The sequence below is a fragment of the Wyeomyia smithii genome, chromosome 3 (genome assembly GCF_029784165.1).
Source record: "Wyeomyia smithii strain HCP4-BCI-WySm-NY-G18 chromosome 3, ASM2978416v1, whole genome shotgun sequence".
Lineage (NCBI taxonomy): Eukaryota > Metazoa > Arthropoda > Insecta > Diptera > Culicidae > Wyeomyia > Wyeomyia smithii.
This window is the reverse complement of record NC_073696.1, coordinates 276,385,252-276,404,239: the sequence shown is the minus strand read 5'-3', so window position 1 is coordinate 276,404,239 and position 18,988 is coordinate 276,385,252. Positions and strand designations below refer to the sequence as shown.

Genomic DNA, 18,988 nt, shown 5'->3' with positions numbered 1-18,988 from the left:
ACTCGCACATTGCCTATAGTCAGACAGGGCACACGAGACCCCAACTCAACCAACCGATCCCCCTGTCAATCGGAAGAAAGAAAGCCGACGCAAACGGCGGCAATTACGACACGATCGCAATCGGGTAAACCAAGTGCCTGTTCGTCACAACGACATCATCATCATCAACGCCTTGCAAGAAAGAAGAAAAAAAAAACGTTCAGCTAAACGATTACTCGCGTCGCATACTAAAAGTGAAACTCGTGATGTTTTGCGAACCAATTTTTCTCCCCCACTTGGGGGGAAAAAGCAACTCTCCATACGATACCGCAAATGCAAATAGGCGGTTCTATTGTTATAACACCGATTTATGATCGATTTCAAAACCGTGATCTCCAAACGCCCCTTGTTCCAAACAGCAATCATATTTCATGGCTTATTGAATGTTTGAAAATGGTCATTTTACGAATTTTTTTCTTCCATTTAAAATTCATTCCGGCTTCACGTTCCTTTTACAAACGTACCAAATTCCGCTCATTTGTAAGTCCATTCATGCACCTGCGCTTCTATTGGTTTTCCGTGCCGAACAGCTTTTTTGCGCAAACAAACCTCCCTTCGTATCACGCTATTCACCGCACTGCTGCTAGTAGTTAAACATATCTTTCGGTGCATGGCTTTCCTTTGAAACTCGAACTCAAAATGCAATCCGTATCCAAACAGCCTAATCAGTGGAAAAGATTTCGCTTTGCTTCTTTTCTTCTCTCTTTTTCTTTCCGGCCATTCGTTCAGACAGACTAGAAGCGCACAAGATGAGTATTGATCCGCGGCCAAACCACAGCCGTCAGTCCCACTGAGGGTGAGTGACAACAACGTACGAAACCACACGCGAATCAAGCGATCGGAAACAGAAAGTTCCTTCCAAGTAGAGGCAGAGCGGGGCTTCCACAGAACAGGTGGAGCCAGGACTTATTTCAACCTAGAGCGCACGATATCCGATGCAACAACGATGGCAGCAGCATGCGTAAAATTTACGGTAAGTTAAAACTTCCCATACGATCGGGTTCGTTGCGTGACGTGCACGCAAGTCTATTGAGATTCTTGCAAACTTTTAACCCACATTCACCTGAAAACTTCAAGTTCACAATGCAGTTGCCAACGTACATTATTACATAATAGAACCCCAAAAACCTTTCACTGACCGGACGTTGGCTTTGATTGCGTTACGACACGAAACACGAAATTGTAAATTACTATTATACAGTTATACAGCACACCGAGAGAGACCAATCGATCGGTCGTAAATCGTCGTCATCCGCTGTGCTGTGCTGAGGCGGCATCAGCAGCGAAAAAATGCCGCCCGGTTAACACACTGAACCAGAAGACTTGGCCGGCCGGCCGGGCCAAGCAGCGAGCGTCACTCGGTCTGTCGATCGATGCAAACAGGCGAGGGCGCTGCCCTGTGATGCGCACCGAGTGGCAGATCAGAGTGTTAATTTTTGTTAATTAAGTTGGTGTAGTCGTTAGATTTTAGATATTTCTTATTGGTAATAATTTTATGTTTATTTGAGAAGCAAAAAATATCTGATTTTTTCAAGAATCAATAGACTTTCTAAATAGATGGATTATTGATTTTATTTAGCGATGACCATTACAACTGCAGAAAATATAGGCATTCTTTAAGGACAAATAAACAATTTTTAAAAAAAAAGTTCGACAGGATATGAAAATGTAATGCTAATCAAAGCAATATTAGATGTATAGCGCCGTAACGTTTCGATAAAAAAAAAGCTATATTAAAGATAAATGTTTGAGATATTTAAATTTGAATACTTCGAAAAGAAGACCAATTCAGATACAGTTGTAATCTTTGCTTTTGACTGAGGAATTGTATCCGTGAGTGTAAAGCCCGCGGATATAAATACAAATTCAAAATTTATGTAGGGTACTGGTATTGTAAGACATGCCACAACAAGACAAAACAAAAACATTGATATTTAACTTAATTGGCATACCACAAAAAATCAAAATAATGGTCCAAATCTTACAAAAAAAAACTTCATTGGCATTTTGATCATTGTTGACTCAAGAACATTGTTTACATTTTTAAACTTTTTTACAAGTTTAACATATTTAAAATTTTTGATTTTTGGGAAATGTCTGATATTTTGCCATTTTTTACATTTTTTTGACATTTTTTACATTTTAGCAGTTACTAGGTTTAGAGAGATCGTAGCAAGCTGCGACCGCGAGTGAATGTAAAAAGATTTCGCTTGTGATTTTTTAGTGTCAATTCGCAATTTTTTTGCGGTTTCTCGTGCTTAAGTGCCTAAGAACTTGAAGAGAATTACAAACCCCATTTTATTCGTTGTGCATGGATCTTTTTCATTTATCACTGTTTTAGGACCGTCCATCTGCAGAGAAAAAATGTAGTTATGAATATTGTTATGCAGTTTGAAATGAAAGCTGGAATCATAAATGTGTGAAGATTAGTGTACATTGTGCCAGACATGATCCAGTAAAATTATATGATGATTTCTGGAAGCAGCCATTTCATCCGGTGGCGGAGCGCTTCCTCGAAAGTGCTCACAATCACCAAGGAAACGGTGTGATTGTTTATGTGCGAGTGGTGAAAAAAAAAAAGTAACGGAATGCTTTGTGCGCTGAATGCTGACTCGGTGTATAAGATAAGTGCATTGTGTTTATATTTACAAAAAAACATTTATTTTATCATTTCGCTCAGTGGTTGAGTGATTCTTTTTCGTAACTTGAGTAGATTTTTATATCTTCCGGGAAATAGCAAATATAAGCTAGTTTTATAAAATCTTTTCTGATACTTTCAAGATTTAAATACTTAAACTTTCACATAATTTTGTTGGTATTTCGTCAAGCTTCATTTCAAGATTTTTCTAGCTTTTGAACAATCATTGATTTTTTAATGACTATTTAAAAGTTTTGTAAATAGGGATTACATGAATGCACGACTGTATAGCTAAGTGTGTATGTTTCACTTTTTCGATTTTTCTTGCTTTTGGTTTATATACTGTGTTCCAATTTTGACTAGTTCGGCATTTTGTTAATAAACTCAATATACTGGCCAATTTGGATATCCGCGTTTTTGAATAATTAAGGCTTTGTATGCATGAAACTTTGCCAATTTTTCTATTTAATAGGTAACATTCGCATCGAAATGTCGTGTCCCCGAGCGTCTGCGTCGGTAGAAGGGAAATTAGCGGTCGTGCGTAATGCTTCGGTGTAAACCGGCTCGAGAGAGTTTTGCTCATATGAACGTTTTCGAAATGAAGTGATTTCGCGGGGTATACCCAGAATACTTGTTCATGTCTCACAGTGACCATTTAGCCGAAAATTTCGTTCGGTCGATAAATATCGTAGCTAACGAAAACGCGATGTATAGCTTCCAAAGAATCACGTCAGCCGACGTGTACTTGGGATTACAAATAGCTGGTTGCTACAAGTGGCAAAGGCTACTTCACGCGCGTCGTACGCAGAGGATAGCGGTGTTTGGCAAGAAAGATACTCATGGTTCGTTTCCGTAATAAGCGCGCAACATTTTTATATTCCGTTTTTCAGGTGTGTTTTTCGCGGGATCGTTTTCTTTTTAGAGCAGACGAAGTAAATACGATAGACGTCGTTAGTCGATCTGCTCCGTGCTTATACCTTTCATGAGGCCGTTTTATTTTCAGATAGATCACCAACGCCAATAGCTTTCGGTATAGAGAGGATAACCTTACGAGGAGATATCCAATCATTTGAAGTTGTCTCAATTCGGTCAAAGATCCAGTATCCTTGCGTTCGATTCATTGTTGCGGTGTTACATTGTCAAACTGAATCAGTTCGAATCGCATTATCATTATCGTGGCGGATGTAATGGCGCGACACTTGTTCTAAAGAACCCGACGCTCGAAATCAGCGCATCGTTTACCAAAACGAACCCTGCTGTATACCTTGCCCTTTCTCCAACATCCCAGTGATTTCTCGTGGAAGTGCAGAGGTTTTTTTTTTTTAAGGGGGGATTTGTTAGTAGCTTAAGTATTTATGATAAATATTAGTAAATAATGAGTATGTGTGTCCAATCACAAATGGTGACTTCTCAACACTGTTAGAAATTTGTAATTTTAATTGTTAGGATTTGTTCTCTTTCGCAATTAGGACTTATCATTCGTAGGGATTTAAACCTACTTGTCAGAAAAGGGGAAGTAAACTTACAACTTACTTAATTGCTAACTTATTGGCTATAAAGAGAGCTTATCGTAGCAATTGAGGATTGCAACGATTTTTGTCGAAAATTGTTAATAATTTTATTTGACATAGCTTCTAATGGTTCAACACCAGTAAGTCTATGTAATTCGAGTGTACCAAACCAAGGAGGACGCTTCAAAATCATTTTCAGAATTTTATTCTGAATCCTTTGGAGCGTTTTTTTCCTTGTTGAACAGCAACTTGACCAGATCGGTACAGCATAAAGCATTGCTGGTCTAAAAACTTGTTTGTAAATCAAAAGTTTGTTCTTTAAACAAAGTTTAGAATTCCTGTTAATGAGAGGATATAAACATCTCGTATATTTGATGCACTTGGCTTGTATACTCTCAATGTGCTCTTTGAAAATAAGTTTTTTATCATAAATTAGTCCCAAGTACTTAACCTTGTCGGACCAACTTAAAATAACCCCATTCATCTTGACAACGTGATTATTGTTTGGCTTGAGGAAAGAAGCCCTAGGCTTATGCGGAAAAATTATCATTTGAGTTTTAGAAGCATTAGGAGAGATTTTCCACTTTTGCAAGTAGGAAGAAAAAATATCTAAACTTTTCTGCAATCGACTGCATATGACACGAAGACTTTTTCCTTTTACGGAAATGCTTGTGTCATCGCAGAACAATGACTTTGTGCATCCTGGAGGCAAATCAGGAAGATCTGAAGTGAATATGTTGTACAGGACTGGACCCAAGACTGAATCTACACCTGCTCTGACAGGAAATCTATCAGATTTTGAATTCTGATAGACAACCTGCAGAGTTCGATCAGTAAGATAATTTTTTAAAATTTTGATTAGGAAAATTGGAAAATTAAAAGTTTGCAATTTCGCAATTAAACCTTTATGCCAAACACTGTCGAATGCTTTTTCTATATCTAAAAGAGCAGATCCAGTGGAATAACCTTCAGATTTGTTAGCTCGTATCATATTAGTAACTCTGAGCAATTGATGAGTTGTGGAATGCCCATGGCGAAATCCAAACTGTTCATTTGCAAAAATTGAATTTTCGTTGATGTGTGACATCATTCTGTTAAGAATGATTCTCTCAAACAGTTTACTTATTGAAGAAAGCAAACTGATTGGTCGATAACTTGAAACTTCAGCTGAGTTCTTATCCGGTTTTAAAATGGGAGTAATTTTTGCATTTTTCCATAATTTGGGAAAATATGAGTTTTGAAGCAGCAATTGAAAATTTTCACTAAAAATTCCATTGTGCTCTCAGGGAGATGTTTGATTAGTATATTAAAGATTCCATCGTCACCAGGTGCTTTCATATTTTTGAAAATTTTAATAATTGAAAGAAATTAAATCAAATTGACGTGTGACTTCATTTTCAATTGGAGTCACAAAATTCAAATTTGAGTTATGAACACTCTCAAATTGCTGAGCAAGTCTTTGAGCCTTTTGTTCATTGGATACAAGAAAACGTTCACCATCTTTTAAAACTGGAATAGGCTTTGAAGGTTTCTTAAGAATCTTCGACAGCTTCCAAAATGGTTTTGAATATGGTTTCAATTTTTCAACTTTAGTCTCAAAATTTTGATTTCTCAGAAGAGTAAATCTATGCTTAATCTCTTTCTGTAAATCTTTATAAATAGTTTTAAAAACAGGGTCACGAGAACGTTGATATTGACGTCTGCGGACATTTTTCAATCGAATTAGAAGTTGAAGATTTTCGTCAATTATTGATGAATCAAATTTCACTTGAGCCTTTGGAACAGAATAATTCCTGGCATCAACAATTGCACATTTTAATGCTTCCAAAGCGGAATCAATATTCACTTCGTTTCGCAAATCAAGCTCATTATTGAAATTTCTCTCAATATGAGTATTGTATCTTTCCCAATTAGCCTTGTTATAATTAAAAACAGAGCTCATAGGGTTTAAAACTGATTCATGTGATAAAGAAAAAGTTATTGGAAGATGGTCAGAATCAAAGTCAGCATGTGTGATCAAATCACTACATACATGACTTTGATCTGTTAGCACCAAATCAATTGTTGAAGGGTTTCTTACAGAAGAAAAGCATGTAGGACTATTCGGAGACAAAATAGAATAGTATCCTGAAGAACAATCATTGAATAAAATGTTGCCATTGGAATTACTTTGAGAATTATTCCATGAACGATGTTTAGCGTTAAAATCGCCGATTATGAAAAATTTCGAACGATTTCTGGTGAGTTTTTGTAAATCACCTTTAAAATAATTTTTGTGCTCGCGTGTGCATTGAAATGGTAAATATGCTGCGGCAATGAATAAAATCCCAAGTTCAGTTTGAACTTCAATTCCCAAAGTTTCAATAACTTTCGTCTCAAGATGGGGAAGAGCACGATGTTTGATTCGGCGATGAATAACAATTGCAACTCCACCGCCGGAACTCTGAATCCTATCATATCTATGAACCACGTAATTGGGATCATATTTTAATTTTATGTTAGGTTTCAAAAATGTTTCAGTAATAATTGCAATATGCACATTATTTACTGTTAAAAAATTAAAAAGCTCATTCTCATTGGCCTTCAATGAGCGAGCATTCCAATTTAATATTTTAATTGTTTTATTTAAAATCATTGCTAAATTTTAAATTAGAAACAATTTTAGTAGTAAAATTTGTGCCTATTTGAATGGCTTCAAACATTGATTTTGCCTGCAACATGGCGTTCATAAGATCGAACATTGCCTGTTGCAAAAAAGAAAGTTTACCTGCCGTAATAGGCAGTTGACATTAGAAAAAATATTTTCGGTAGCAATATTAGCTGGAGTGATAGGTGTACGATTATTTTCTAGCGTGTTTTGTTTACCCATATTAACGGTCATTTTCGAACTACCAACACTAGGCGGTATAATGTTCGAACTACCTGTAACCTGTGCATAAGTTAAACGGGTATGCAAAGGAGTAGGTAAACTATGTGTCACTGGTACGCTTGGAGAATTTTGTTTTGAAGTTGGTTTTAATTGAGAAATTGAATTTTGTTTACCTTGCCTTGCCTTAACAATTGCTGAACGGACTGGGCATTGGTAAAAAGTTGACATATGGTTGCCGTTACAATTCGCACAGCGAAAATTTTTACTCTCTTTCACAGGACATGTGTCCTTTTTGTGAGAAGAGTCTCCACAATTAAGACATTTTTGGTCCATGTTACAGAATTTGGAACCATGGCCATAACGTTGGCAAGCACGACATTGGGTGATATTCTTTTCACCTCCGCCATACTTCCTATAAATTTCCCACTTTACACGCACATTATACAAAGCATGTGCTTTTTCAAAAAATTTTAAGTTGTTAACCTCATTGCGGTTAAAATGAATTAAATAATTAACAAGGGAAATTCCAGTTCTCTGACTGTTTTCGCCTCGTGATTTTTGTTTCATTAGAATTACTTGGGTAGGGGCTATGCCAAGTAATTCTGTTAAAGTAAGTTTGATCTCATCAACGGTTTGATCGTTGGTGAGACCTTTCAGGACAACCTTGAACTGATAGGTAACTTTAACGTCAGAAACAAACGTTGAAAGTTCCTTTTTGAATATATTAAATTCAGAAGAAATAGTTACCACAATAGGTGGAACTTTCTCCTTTTTCAAAGATTTTATATTTTGTATAGTTTCATTATTAATAACTTCCATTTCACCAGCTTCTTGCCTCTCTTTTCCTCCCCGCAGCGATGCGAGGTTTCTTTTTCCGTCCAGCCATTTCAGGTTATACGAAAAAAGTTAAAACAAATGTTAAATTCAAAAGTAGGTAGTCTTGAGAAAGACTGATGGGAAATAACTTTCAGGTAGTCTTTAAAAGACACACTGAAAAAACACAAACTTTAAAGCTATAGGCAGTCAAAGACCAGTCCACAAGCAACCGAAAAAACGTCTGATCTGTAGGACAGTTCAAGACGCACTGGAAGTGCAGAGGTGTTCTCGGCTTCCATAAAGCGAATATCACGTCAACATTTTCCTATACAAACTCCTTCTTTGACCTGCATTCGGATGCGGCCGGCGCTGGTATTGCCTAATAAACAGATTAAGGTCACCAGTTTTTACACATTAAGGATGCATGTTGGTCCCTAGCATCATCTATTGGTTCTCTGTGTAATTACCGCTGATCTGGCAATAACGGAGTAGCAACCGCGGGCGGTCAATCATGCTCATGCTCATGCTTTAGCAGTTACTAGGTTTAGATATTATCAACTTTTTCACGTTTATTTGCAATTTATTGATAAGTTTGAAACATATGAAATTTGTGACATTCGTGACATATTTAGATCATATAACGGCATGCACCATGAAGGCTGTTGGGGCCACATACAAATGTGTGTGGTTTAATGAAAAAAAAAATCTGAAAGTTCTTATATTCTCTTTTTCGGAACCAAGTTCAACCAACGAATAATAAAAATGTTGTTGGGGCTACGCACAAATGTGTGTGTGGTTTGTCTAGTAAATTTCAAAGGGTATTAAATTCTACGCTAAGATTTGAAAGATTGCAAAATATGCTAAGCTACCTTGTTGTTACCAAGTCGTATAGAAACTGGTGGCGTTGATGATTCTAATAGACCCCCGGCTGGCTGTATTCAAATATTCTTTTCAACTGCGACTGCAGTTTTCATTCTAAAACCATTTTTCACTCGTCGCATGCAAAGGTTAATATGCTGAGAAAAGAAATATGCATATTAACAATATTCAAAATAATTCACGAAATGGCCTAATAATCACAATATCATAGGTTCGTGTCACGACTCTCAAGATATCAAGTAGTTGTTGAAATATATGAGCAAGATCGCGCCAAATCACCGATGGTCGAATATCGACCATTTTTGATTTGAATGGAACTTTGCACACGTATTTGGCTTAGCAAACTGAGCATTTTCCACAGATGGAGCGATTTTTCACACCCATGAGTTACATTCTAAAAGGGCGTATGCCTTTTGGCATAGGTTTTATTCGAAGCATTGTAGCCCAGAAACCGTTGGTTGTATAGAAAAACTGTCTGAGAATGAGTTGTAGGGAATCAAAAATGCACCATAAAAAAAATATACACTGTACAAAATAATTTTTTTTTGACCAAAAAAAATTAAAAATAAACATTAAATTTCAATTTAAAAAAAAAAGAGTTGATTTTTTTTTTAAAGAAACTTGGCGTTAATACGCAACTTTTAAAAAAAAGTCCAGGATGGAGACATGAAAAATAATTTTTTTATGGTAGATTAATTTTTTTATAAAAATTCTAATTTAAAAATTTTCCAAAATATTTGTATTCTGATGACCTTAAAAGATGCAGAGAGTCATTTTGAATCAAAAAGCTCTCGGTAGTAAACATTCTAAAGGCATCGGTTTTCGAGTTATTTTAAATTTAAGCTCGAAAAATTATAATTATTTAGGAAAATACACGTTTCTCTTAATTTGTCCATGGTTCTCTAGCAAAAACCATTCGTTCATTGGAATGCCTCATCAAAAATAAACAATTCATTCTTTGACAACAAAACGATTGGGCGAACGGTTCTCAAGAAAAGAGTTAAATGTTCTCAGTGATATAAATATACATAAGAACAAATATCTTAAAATAACAATATAGTTCACTCTCGAATTTCCCATATATTTCCGTGAAGACAGACAGGGAACACCCCCTCTTGTGGTGAAAAAGGTAACTAAACTCATTGCACAGTGGTACAGTAAGGCATTTTAGGCGGACATGAGCTTTTCGTTGCGATTTTAGTTTGCGGTTTAAAGCCATAGTTTTTGTAAAAAGTTGTTTCTTATACATAGTCCTCTATTTATGTGCAAATGAAAATTAGGGTGGTCTTAAAATCAACGAAATAAAAACAAACTAACTTGTTTTCATGTGCATAAATAATTGTAAACATTCTTTGGCAAACTTGTAGATCAACTAATTTTAAGTAACTTTGTAAAAAACTTTTTTGTTGACATTAAATTTGGTTTCCAAAAACAGTCTTTTCGCTCTATTTCTTCAATTCAAATTTAAAAACAAAGTTTTCTTCGGTAACTTTAATCAAAAATACGCAAATTTTGACGAAAAAACATTGTCGATATATCGTACAGATGAAGAGTTTTCACTATTTCTATTTTAAAAATAGGCCCTTTTAAAATATTGATGTCTCCGTTTAGGGCAAACATAAATAATATTTTTTGGTATCATTTGAAAGAACAAGTATTGTATAAATTTTGTGAACTGTGCCGATGAATGTATACATTTATTTCTGCAAATAAATAAGATAGATTTTTTATTTAGTCGACTTCAGGACCACCCTGATTTTCATTTGCACATAAAAAATAAACTAAATATAAGAAACAGGTTCTTAAGAAAAAAATTTACTCTAAAACCACAAAATCGCATCGAAAAATTCATGTCGGCCTAATTTGCCTTACTGTACCACTGTGCATTGTTGTTGAATTTCTGTGAGCGTGTGACATTCTCACACACGAAACTGAATTTACTCAATTTTAGATTTAGTTGACTCAATTTCATACTTTCACAGAAAAAAATATGTTGTAGATTTCGTGCGTATATTGTTTGTATGTCAAACTAACGCCATTCCGGGAGTTAAATATTGATAATATAATAGATGTAGCTTATCGAGGCACGAAGAAGAAATATTCAAATAATCAGGCCACGACGGGTAAATGGTAAACTAATCCCAAGTTGCTATAGACGTGGTTCCCTGTGTAACTTCACTAGCTCAGATCCATCACAGGAAGCAATTATGAAATTTGCGGCCGTCAAGCTCAAGCTCAATAATCAGGCCACGAAGTGTACACTTAAATGAATATTTCAATTACCTCGTGGAAAAGATAAAAGGTGAAACCTCACAGTGGTTGTCAATAGTCGTATATGATTGTTGTGCAACTTTCTGCTTAGATAACACTTGAATGTTCTATCAATTTACCAATTTAAGTATGGATACACATAATGTTGTAATTGGTTTAAAAGCTTTATTATATGATATATAAAAGATTTTCAACAAAAAAAACATAATTAGTGATAACAACTGTTATGCGAAAACTATTATTTAATGTTTAGTTTTCTTCGTTTTGAAAGTATTTTTTGTTTTTTTTTTATCCCTCCGAATGTTTTTGGTCTCGAGTTCTAATCTTCGTATTCATCACTTGCAGCTTTGCTTTAACCAGTACATTTATGTATTTACTAGCTGACCCGGCGAACTTCGTAGCGCCTATTTTTGTGTTTAATTTAATAATTTTCAACATTCCAAATTCATTGATTTCTTGCGATTTGTTTATATCGTTTGAAATTATTGGTTTTATCGGAATGACAACATCCTCGACTTCTGCCTTTAGTACATCACCTCTATTCCGAAAACACTCTTATTGGATGGTATTCAGTTATTTTCGTTGTTTTCCAGAAACTGAAAGTGGTCATCTTCGAATTCAAGATGGTGTCCACATTATTTCGATTACGAAAATATTCATATGCAGTAGTATTCGGCTGTTTCCCAGAAGTGGCCATCTTACAATTCAAAATGGTGTCTGAGGTCAATTTTTAGCTCCATGCATCATTCTGGTTAAAGAAACTCTCATATTGGGTAGTATTTGGTCCCTTTAGGCTATTTTCCAGAAACCGGAAGTCATCACCCTGGATTTTAAAATGGCATTTGGAGACAATTTCTGGCCCCTGAGCGTCATTCTGGTTTAAGAAACACCAATAATAGGTGTTATTTAGTCATTTTCAGCTGTTTTCCAGAAACCGGAAGCCACCATCTTAGAATTCAAAATGATGTCTGTGGTCGACTCTAGCTACTGTGTATCATTCTGGTATCGAAGCATCTCATATTGGATGGAAATCGGCCGGTTGAAGAAATACCCATATTGGGTGGTATTTGGTCATTTTCGGCAGTTTCCCATTCACCGGAAGTCGTCATTTTACAATTCATAATGTTGTCTGAGGTCGATTTGTAGCTTCAGTGCATCATAACAATCACGGAAATACCCTAATGAGTGTTATTTGGTCTTTTGCCACTGTTGTTTAGGAACCGGAAGTCGCCATATTGGATTTAAAACGGCATTTGGCGACAATTTCTGGACTCTGAGCATCATTCTGGTTAAAGAAACACCCATATTTGGTTGTTTTTGGGTCATTTTCGGCAGTTTTCAGTCACCAAAAGTCGCCATTTCACAACTCAAAATATTGTCTGAAGTCGATTTGTGGTTTCAGTGCATCATCACGATTTCGGAAATACCCATATTAGGTGGTATTTGGTCATATCCGGCTGTTTCTCAGAAACCGGAAGTCGCCATCTTGGATTTCAAAATGGTATTCAGAGACAATTTCTGGCCTCTGAGCGTCATTCTAGTTTAATAAACATCAATATTAGGTGGTATTTGGTCATTTTCGTTTCTTTTCCAATCACGAAGTCGCCATCTTACAATTCAAAATGTTGTCTGAGGTCGATTTGTGGCTTCAGTGCATCATAACAATCGCGGAAATACCCATATTTGGTCATTCGCTGCTGTTTTTCAGACACGGGAAGTCGCCATCTTGGATTTCAAACTGGCATTTGGAGACAATTTCTGGCCTCTGAGCGTCATTCTAGTTAAAAAAACAACACCCATATTAGGTGGTATTTGATCATTTTCGGCAGTTTTCCAGTCACCGGAAGTCGCCATTTTACAACTCAAAATATTGTCGGAGATCGACAATCGTTCAAACCGTGGAACACCACCCATGGATTGCCTCATACATAGGCGAACTTTATTTTTATAAAATATTCGGCCGAGTCCACTTCACAATAAAATGTGCATTTTTTTCAGTGTACCCATTAGGGTAATATTATTGTCAAAAGTTACTCTTTTTCGCATGTCGTGTAGAACAAAATCAGAAGTGGCGCACCTAGCGGTCGAAAAGGTGACTAACGCTTCTGTCATTTTCAATTTGTCTTCATATTTCCTCGTAAGTGAACTATATTGGTATTTAAGATATTTGATAAGAATCAAATATTTATTTTCGAGTTTTATTATCTTAGGAACATATTTTTTATGACATAGATACTTTACAGAACTAGTTTCACCTTATATTTTATATACATCATAAGTTTGTTCGAATGTCTTATAAAAATGTTTTATATAATAATATGTTTGTCGTGCAACACTACCTACTTGTTTACTAATAATAACTGTTTGTGAAGTACGCAACCAATAACTACTGGGTCACCTATAATATCTGTTTTCGTATATAAATACGATTGCACTATTCCAGATGTGTTAGTAACAGTTTGCATTTTGTGAAGATGAATAAAGTGAAAATGGAATACACCAAGCCCAAATGCTGTAAACCATTTCCTGATCATCGGTGCTCATCAAGCTTACGCAAATTAAACGAAAACGTTATTGCAAAATTAAAAATATTGAACAGTCAAGCTCATTTTAATACGTCTTTATCAATTTGTGATTCGTGTAGTTATTGGAATGATAGTCAAGCCACCATTCATTCCTTCGTTGTTTACTATTCAGAATCTGGAACACTTAAGAATATCAGCTTCATCATAATACCGGAAGTACTCCATCATGATACTGTTGCGGTTCAGGTGTTCATTGCCAAATTAATGAGTTTTTTGAAAACAACAATAGAGTTGAAAAAAGCGATATTAATGTCTGATGGAGCTGCCTCACAATATAAAAATAGAAAAAACTTTGCAACAAAAAATAACGTCGATGCAGAGTGGCATTTTTTGCGACTTCTCATGGTAAAGGCCCATGCGATGCAATTGGTGGCATATTAAAACGAATGGCAGGAAATGCAAGTTTAGCTAAAGAACATGAACATCCCATTACAAGCGCAAAAGAATTGTATGATTGTAATATAAATATATCAAAAATGTCCTTTAGTTGGGTATCATATGAAGAATATGAACAAGGAGTAACAGAATGGAGCAATATTTTCAAAAAATCTATAATAATAGCTGCCACACAAAAGTATTACTCTTTTGTTCCGATTTCAGAAAATAAGATACAAACGAAGCTGTTTTCGAAAAAAGATTTACTTATGGTGTATATAAAATATAAGGTGAAACTAGTTCTGTAAAGTATCTTTGTCATAAAAAAATATGTTCCTAAGATAATAAAACTCGAAAATAAATATTTGATTCTTATATATATTTATATCACTTAGAACAATTAACTCTTTTCTTGAGAACCGTTCGCCCAATCGTTTTGTTGTCAAAGAATGAATTGTATATTTTTGATGAAGCATTCCAATGAACGTATGGTTTTTGCTGGAGAACCATGGACAACTTAAGAGAAACGTGTATTTTCCTAAATAATTATAGATCAATCAAAGAAATAGTTATCGGTTTCCGTTATACTCTACTAATTTTTTTGGAAATAAATATTGAAATTCAGTCCGCAAATATATATTTCGACTGTGACGTACAGTCTTCCTCAGTGCTTATGTGGACTGGTAAAGAGCAAAGCGTAAATCCTGTTTTTTTTATTTGTAGTAGGTAAAAATGAAAATTAAGCACCCTTAATTGGAGTTAGGTAGGGAATTATGCGGTCGATTGTTTACCGTACCATGTCTGGGGTTTTTGGGAAGCAGATTGAATAGCCATGAGGGGTGATTACCTGCGTCTTTATTGAGAAGCGTGCATGAGTGTTGTTTATAAATTTCTAAACTTTCAGCTACGTCTAATTTCCATAAATTATTAATGGGGCGGAGGAGGTGAATGTTATCCGAAGTTAGTGGATGTTCCTCGTTAAAAATATGTTCAGCCACTTTTGATTTGAAATGGTGTGGTGGGGCATTTGTTGAAACTTTACTTGCTTTGGTCACTTCTGCGAAATGTTCTTTGAAACGTATCCCTAGGTTACGTTTAGTTTGTCCAATGTAAACCATGTCACAGTGACTGCATGCAATTTTATAAATTCCAGCTTTGTTCAGGGTATCAATAGGGTCTTTGGTAGACCCTAATTTTGTTTTGAGTTGGGTATTTCTACTAGTGTAGACAATATCCATCCCAAATTTTGTAAATTTTGAACGAAGTGGGCGTGTCAAGTTAACGTCATATTCAACGGCTACCCTTTTCAGATCTTCTGTTATTGGGGTGAGTGTTGTAAAAGATTTCCGAATTTGAGCACGCTTCTTTTTATCGACAATGGCTTGAATGATACTTTCATTGTAGCCATTAAGTTTAGCAATTTCGAAAATATATTCCAGTTCCTTTTGCTTGGCTACTTCACTTAGAGGTAAAGTTTCCATGCGGTGGATCATGTGATGGAAGGATGCCATTTTATGCTGGAAGGGATGGTTTGAAGTGTTAGGTATTACCCGTTTTGTATTCGTGGGTTTCCGATAAATTTCAAATTCCAAGTCCGTAGACTTTCTGACTACAACGACGTCCAAGAAAGGGAGTCTGTTGTTAAGTTCTTTTTCAATTGTGAAGTTTATATTTTTATGGGTATTATTAAGGTATATGAAAAAAGTTTCAAGATCCGCCCTTTTCAAAATACAAAAAATATCATCCACATACCTCCACCATCGAATCGGTAAGATGTTCCTCTTCTCTAATGTACTTTCTATATTTGCCATGAAGAGCTCACATAGAAAGGGAGAAAGAGGATTCCCCATTGGTGCCCCTTTAGTCTGTTTGTAAAATTTACCACGAAATGTGAAGTAGTTTTCTTTCATGCAAAGGCGTGAAAGTTTCAACAAACTGTCAACTTTCTTTTTCCAAGTATTATCAAAATATTGGGAAAGAAGCCAGTCCTCTAGAAGGTTTAAGGTTTCATTCACTGGAACGCTAGGAAATAAGGCCGTAACGTCAAATGAAACCATTATCTCATCAGATTGGATGTTACCCGAGGATCTTAAATTTTCAACGAAATCTCCGGTGCTCTTTACTGATCGACTTGGAAATTTATGGGGCATGGCTTGAAATTCTTTTACCAGCCATTTAGCCAATTTTTCTGTGGGAGCCCCTACCGCTGAGATAATTTCTCTCATTTCATTTCCAGGTTTGTGAATTTTGGGGAGACCCTTTATTCTTGGAAGAACTGGATTTGAAACACGAAGATTTTGTAACGCATTACCCAAAACGGGTTTGCATTCTTTTATTGTATTTTCTACACGTTTTACCATATCAGCAAGAGGATTGAGTCGCAGTTGCCAATATGGACCTTTATCAATTTTTTGGGTTATTTGTTCATCATAGTCAGACTTGTCCATGATGACGGTTTTGTTCCCCTTATCTGCTTTTAAATAGAAAACAGGTTTTTTACGTAATTCCTCAACTGTCTTTAAATCAGACGAATTTTCATGACTTGGCAGTGTCTTAGTAATTTTTGAAAAAATTTGCCGTACTTCACCAGTTTGTTCTGTGGAAAGTTTACAACTGTCCATCCCAGCTTCTATATCGATGATCGATTGTTCAATATTGGGTCGTGAAGGAATTGCGAAATTTAGGCCCATATTTAGAAGATTTTGCTGGGGTTGTGAAAACTCGTACGAAGACCTATTGACCACAAAGTCGTCAATGAGGTGTACTTTGGCTGTTTTTCTACTGCTGTTATTTCGTAGAAGCAGTTGATTTAACTTTTTCAATCCCAATTTTCGTTTTCTTTCCCCTTCACACTTTTCGGCTACTTTAACTTTAGTTAGAAAATTTTGAAATTCAAAAGGAAATTCTTTGGCAAGTTTTAAATGAAGTGAATAACATTCCAGAGTTGTGGAGCTAAGTTTACTATAAAGAAACTTGATGCTAGATCAATCAAAGAAATAGTTATCGGTTTCCGTTATACTCTACTAATTTTTTTGGAAATAAATATTGAAATTCAGTCCGCAAATATATATTTCGACTGTGACGTACAGTCTTCCTCAGTGCTTATGTGGACCTATGTGACGCTTCAGGTGTGTCACTGTATTGTTAGCATTCTTGAGTAAATACTACTTTTCGTATTTCATCCGTATTTTATGTAAAGACGTGGGCCAGAATTGTAACATTATTGTCGTGAATTTCGTTTTGCAGAATTTGTTAGTCATATCAAATACTTCGGTACGCTACTTAACTGTTTCTTAACGGAGCAAACATTTTCCTAAGCTGTATTTGTTCTTTCATATTTGCTTCCACTGCTACGTCGAAGCTGTCCGCCGTCACGAACGTGTGACCGCTCTCAGGAAAATTTAGAATAAGTTACACTGATTTCGAATTTATCAGTAGTATCAAATGTAAAAACAAAATCTAATTTTATTCTGAGCGGCGCAGTTGGTACATTCTGTTATGCTTTTCACAAAAAACTTGTTTAATAAGGCACGATAGAAGGTCATTTATGAATTGACCAGCGATAGATTCATTCCAAACGTAAGCTATAGCACCGCCATCGATTTGCAGTAGTTGGTTTTTCATCACCGGTCGTAGCTGGCTATGGGACTGACTTGCTATCATTCTGCCTACGTACCCTAAAAGTAATCGCATGTGAGTCCCAGCTTATGATTTTCAACAAATTTCAGTCAAATTTCGGTGTTTATACAAGTTTTATGATGTAAAAGTGTTAGATTGTCATTGCAGTACTAAATTCTGTTGATGGTCTTGATTGAAAAAGCATTTGAGTGCCAAATTTCACCCAAAGCGTTACGATTTTCAATTGCTGTTTTCTCGTCAGCAACAAAACGCAAATGGGACGGACTTGCTATTAGCGGCAGTATAGGTCTACTTATATTTTATCACTATTTTCAAGCAAAACGATTAAAATCACTCCGAAACTAGAAAAAATCATGTTCAAATAGAACATGTTTTGAATCGAAAACCGTACACAGTTTTTTGTCTGAATCAAAACCCGTGAGCGATTCTCGCTGAAACCGTCCCACTGGTGACATGAGGTCTTTCAAAAAGGATATTTTTATGTCTAATTGATTGAAAGTAGCGAAAAAATGAGAAAACCGCTTTGGTTAGTTCATATTGATGGACCCCTCGGGCACAAATCGGTTAAACGGTTTCTACAAAAATTGATTTTTGAGCAATTCTTGACCTTTTTATTGATTTATTTCTCTTGAATTTGTCATTGAATTCCCTGCAACCAACACATTGTTTTCAAGAGGAATGATAGAGCTTTCATTTGAAGTAGAAAAAAATTGGCCGCCATCTCGGATCTCGCCGCCATCTTGGATTCTATCAGAAAAGTTTTTGAGCAAGTTTGCAACCACCGATTTTGAATTTAACATCACCATTGGAAAGCTGAGAAAAATGCTTCAAGATACATTCAAAATATTAGGTAAGCATTGATGTTATCTTGTCATTCTGGTCACTTTTCAAAATCGAGCTACAAACAGTTCAACACATGACGCGCGTGATTGAAAATTATCAACGCAACATACTGAGCCTGTGGTGTGTGTCTGTGTGTAGTGTATATTAGGAGCCATCCATGTTCCACGTGGACAGATTTTTAAGGATTTTGTTACCCCCCCCCCCCCTTCCCCTCCCCAACAACTTCTCATATAAATTCTCAAAATTTTGTATGAATCATGGACATCACACAGACCCCCCTCCGCAAAGTTGTCCACGTGAAATGTGGATGCTCAGTGCCTGTGTGACTTTGGGTTTGTTCACAAATTACGTAAAGCAAAAAATCATATCTTTGATCCCTTTTCATTGCATTCACATTGTTTATTTTTTCACTCCCTCGCTCCTCCTAGAGTGTAACGCAATTTGTGATTAAGCTTTTTTACGATTTTTTTTCTAGAACAAAGTTTGGTTCCCTGTACGGTTCCCAGTTTTCGCGTGTTTAGTA

The 18,988-nt window shown here is 35.8% G+C and overlaps 1 protein-coding gene across 8 annotated transcripts in view; it reads left to right on the top strand.

Annotated features, from left to right (window-relative positions):
• Positions 1 to 18,988, top strand: part of LOC129729742 (uncharacterized) — a 46,004-nt gene that overhangs the window by 15,846 nt on the left and 11,170 nt on the right. For 5 of the 8 annotated variants that reach the window (XM_055688550.1, XM_055688547.1, XM_055688544.1 and 2 more), the window contains exon 2: positions 769 to 1,012. In XM_055688550.1, the coding sequence (XP_055544525.1) occupies positions 986 to 1,012 (27 nt within the window). In that variant the 5' untranslated portion in view covers positions 769 to 985. The remainder of the gene's footprint in view (positions 1 to 768; positions 1,013 to 18,988) is intronic. The other 3 variants (XM_055688548.1, XM_055688546.1, XM_055688545.1) reach the window with 1 other exon arrangement.